This window comes from Mangifera indica, chromosome 13, assembly GCF_011075055.1.
Source record: "Mangifera indica cultivar Alphonso chromosome 13, CATAS_Mindica_2.1, whole genome shotgun sequence".
NCBI classification, from domain to species: domain Eukaryota; kingdom Viridiplantae; phylum Streptophyta; class Magnoliopsida; order Sapindales; family Anacardiaceae; genus Mangifera; species Mangifera indica.
Window position 1 is genome coordinate 15,446,725 of NC_058149.1, and position 2,169 is coordinate 15,448,893.

General features: G+C 31.4%; 1 protein-coding gene across 3 annotated transcripts in view; it reads right to left on the minus strand.

Annotated features, from left to right (window-relative positions):
• Positions 1–1,296: 1,296 nt before the first annotated feature.
• The window catches only part of LOC123193819 (myosin-16-like), a 1,778-nt gene continuing 905 nt past the window's right edge, over positions 1,297–2,169 (minus strand). Inside the window, exons 2-4 of one of the 3 annotated variants that reach the window (XM_044606872.1) lie at positions 2,088–2,169; positions 1,729–1,855; positions 1,297–1,631 (exon numbers count right to left, since the gene is read on the minus strand). The exon at positions 2,088–2,169 is cut by the window's right edge and continues 14 nt beyond it. In XM_044606872.1, coding sequence (XP_044462807.1) covers positions 1,449–1,631; positions 1,729–1,855; positions 2,088–2,143 — 366 coding nt within the window. In that variant the 5' untranslated portion in view covers positions 2,144–2,169 and the 3' untranslated portion in view covers positions 1,297–1,448. The remainder of the gene's footprint in view (positions 1,632–1,728; positions 1,856–2,087) is intronic. The other 2 variants (XM_044606874.1, XM_044606873.1) reach the window with 2 other exon arrangements.

A 2,169-nucleotide genomic window follows, 5' to 3' on the forward strand; every position in this document is an offset into this window, starting at 1 on the left:
TAACATCATTACTGATAATATTAACTACCTAATCTATTAATTGAATAAGAAGGCATCAATTACTGAAACCCATCAGGTAAACAATTCCTGCTCCATCTCCTTCAAATGCTACAACCAGGTTTCTAACTACAATAGAAGAAAAGATCACCTGGTAGTCATAAACAAAGTACAACAAAAAAGGAGATAATGCAATGGTATTAATAAATGGCATATAATGCAATTGATGATTTATGCAATACATGTGGGTTTAAAAATCCTTCAAAATTGGAAATGAAATTAAAAACATGCAAAAATAGATATGTATGGGAATTATGTGCATGGCAACTAATACTGAAAAATAAGGAATGGAAAAATAATTAAAAAAATGATACTTTATAAACAATTCCAACTTCGGCTTCCATTTTTATTCCTATACCATCTTATGTTACCATTCCCTTTCCTAAACTATTGAAACTTCTGTTACTAATTCAACATCATTTCCTATTTCTATTCTTGTTTCTGTTCTACAAAGCAAGATAATAAAAAATTAATGGAAATGTGGCATATAAGAAGTGTATATCTGCCTGTATAAGGAATGTCATAAATGAGAAGTTTATTTGTCACATCTTGCATTGCCCGCAAATAACAATTTAGGCTAACTTGCAAGTCGAGTCCCTTCAATTAATCTTATAAAAAATGTATACTGATTTAACATACTTTCTGATTGGTTTAATGGAAATGTGGCATATAAGAAGTGTATCTCTGCCTGTATAAGGAATGTCATAAATGAGAAGTTTATTTGTCACATCTTGAATTGCCCGCAAATAACAATTTAGGCTAACTTGCAAGTCAAGTCCCTTCAATTAATCTTATAAAAAAAGTATACTAATTTGACATACTTTCTGATTGGTTTTTCTCCTTTTTGATAGACTATAATTAATTGAATTCATATAATTTAGTATGATATCAATTAATTTAAGTCAAAAAATTTAAAAAAAAATACAGAAACCCTACACTATTTTGAACCGAAATTGAAAAGATAAAAGACAACAAGGAATTCTTACCTTTCCATGGTGGAAGAGAAGAGATCTAAAATTGGTGGCAGCGCATTGTAATGTCAAGGGGGGTTGGAGGATGGTGGATTAAGCATTTAGTGGGAAATGAAATGAGAGAAAGGGGCAAAGAGAACATTGCTATGGAAGGTGTGGAAAAGTGATTTAATCGATGAGAAAATGGAAGAAAAATGAAGAGAAAAGCTAACCTTAGACTGAAGAAAGAGTAGAAAACGAAGGGCGAGGGTGATAGAAAACTCTGAAATGAGCAGAGAGAATCTAATTTTTATTAAAATGAAATCTGTATAAAAATACAGACATTTTGCCCTTTATATAGTTAAGTGGCAAAGTTAACATTGGCCCTTCTTTCCTTCTCAAATAGCAATTACAACACACTACATCGGAAAACTGACAGTCTCAACCATATACACACATACTAACATCCCCCTTAAACCTTAAAGCGTGACCCAATGGGTGATTTAAATGACTCTTCAATAGACCTGCTACAAAAGGGCACTTTGAGGCTGTCAATAGCACCTGATGCACTGCCAGTACATAATCTTGGTTTTTGTCAAGGAATAAGTCAGCTAGATAAGTTAACTGAAAAAATATTAACAACAAATAAGCAAATGCTCCAGTATATTGAAAAAAGAAATTAAAAACATAATAAAATAAATTAAAGGTAATATATATTTACCTCCCCAACATACTGAAATGTAGTGAAATTAGTACAAGATAGCTTAGGATTTATATAACGCTTGTTGTTTTTGAATGTCTGGTAAAACTTCTGTCCAAATGTTTCATCTGTAGATTTAGGAAACATACTGCATGAAGCAAATAAACAAACATAGGAAAACAAAATAAATAAATTAAATCATAAAAGCATCGCTCGCAGCATCTAAGATTTCTTATACTCATTATTAAACATACTATTTTTCCTACACCCACACACTTCTTTTAAACAAACGTATAGTACATACAGCTAAACAAGCTACTTAAAACTTAGAAAGAAATGATATATCCATGTTTAAACTGTGAAGTGTGAGTCTATTCTACCCATTAATTGCAGCCTCTGTTTGCTTTCTGAATCTAAACATGTTGCTTGCAACCATTGCTCTTAAACATGGATAGTTTAGTA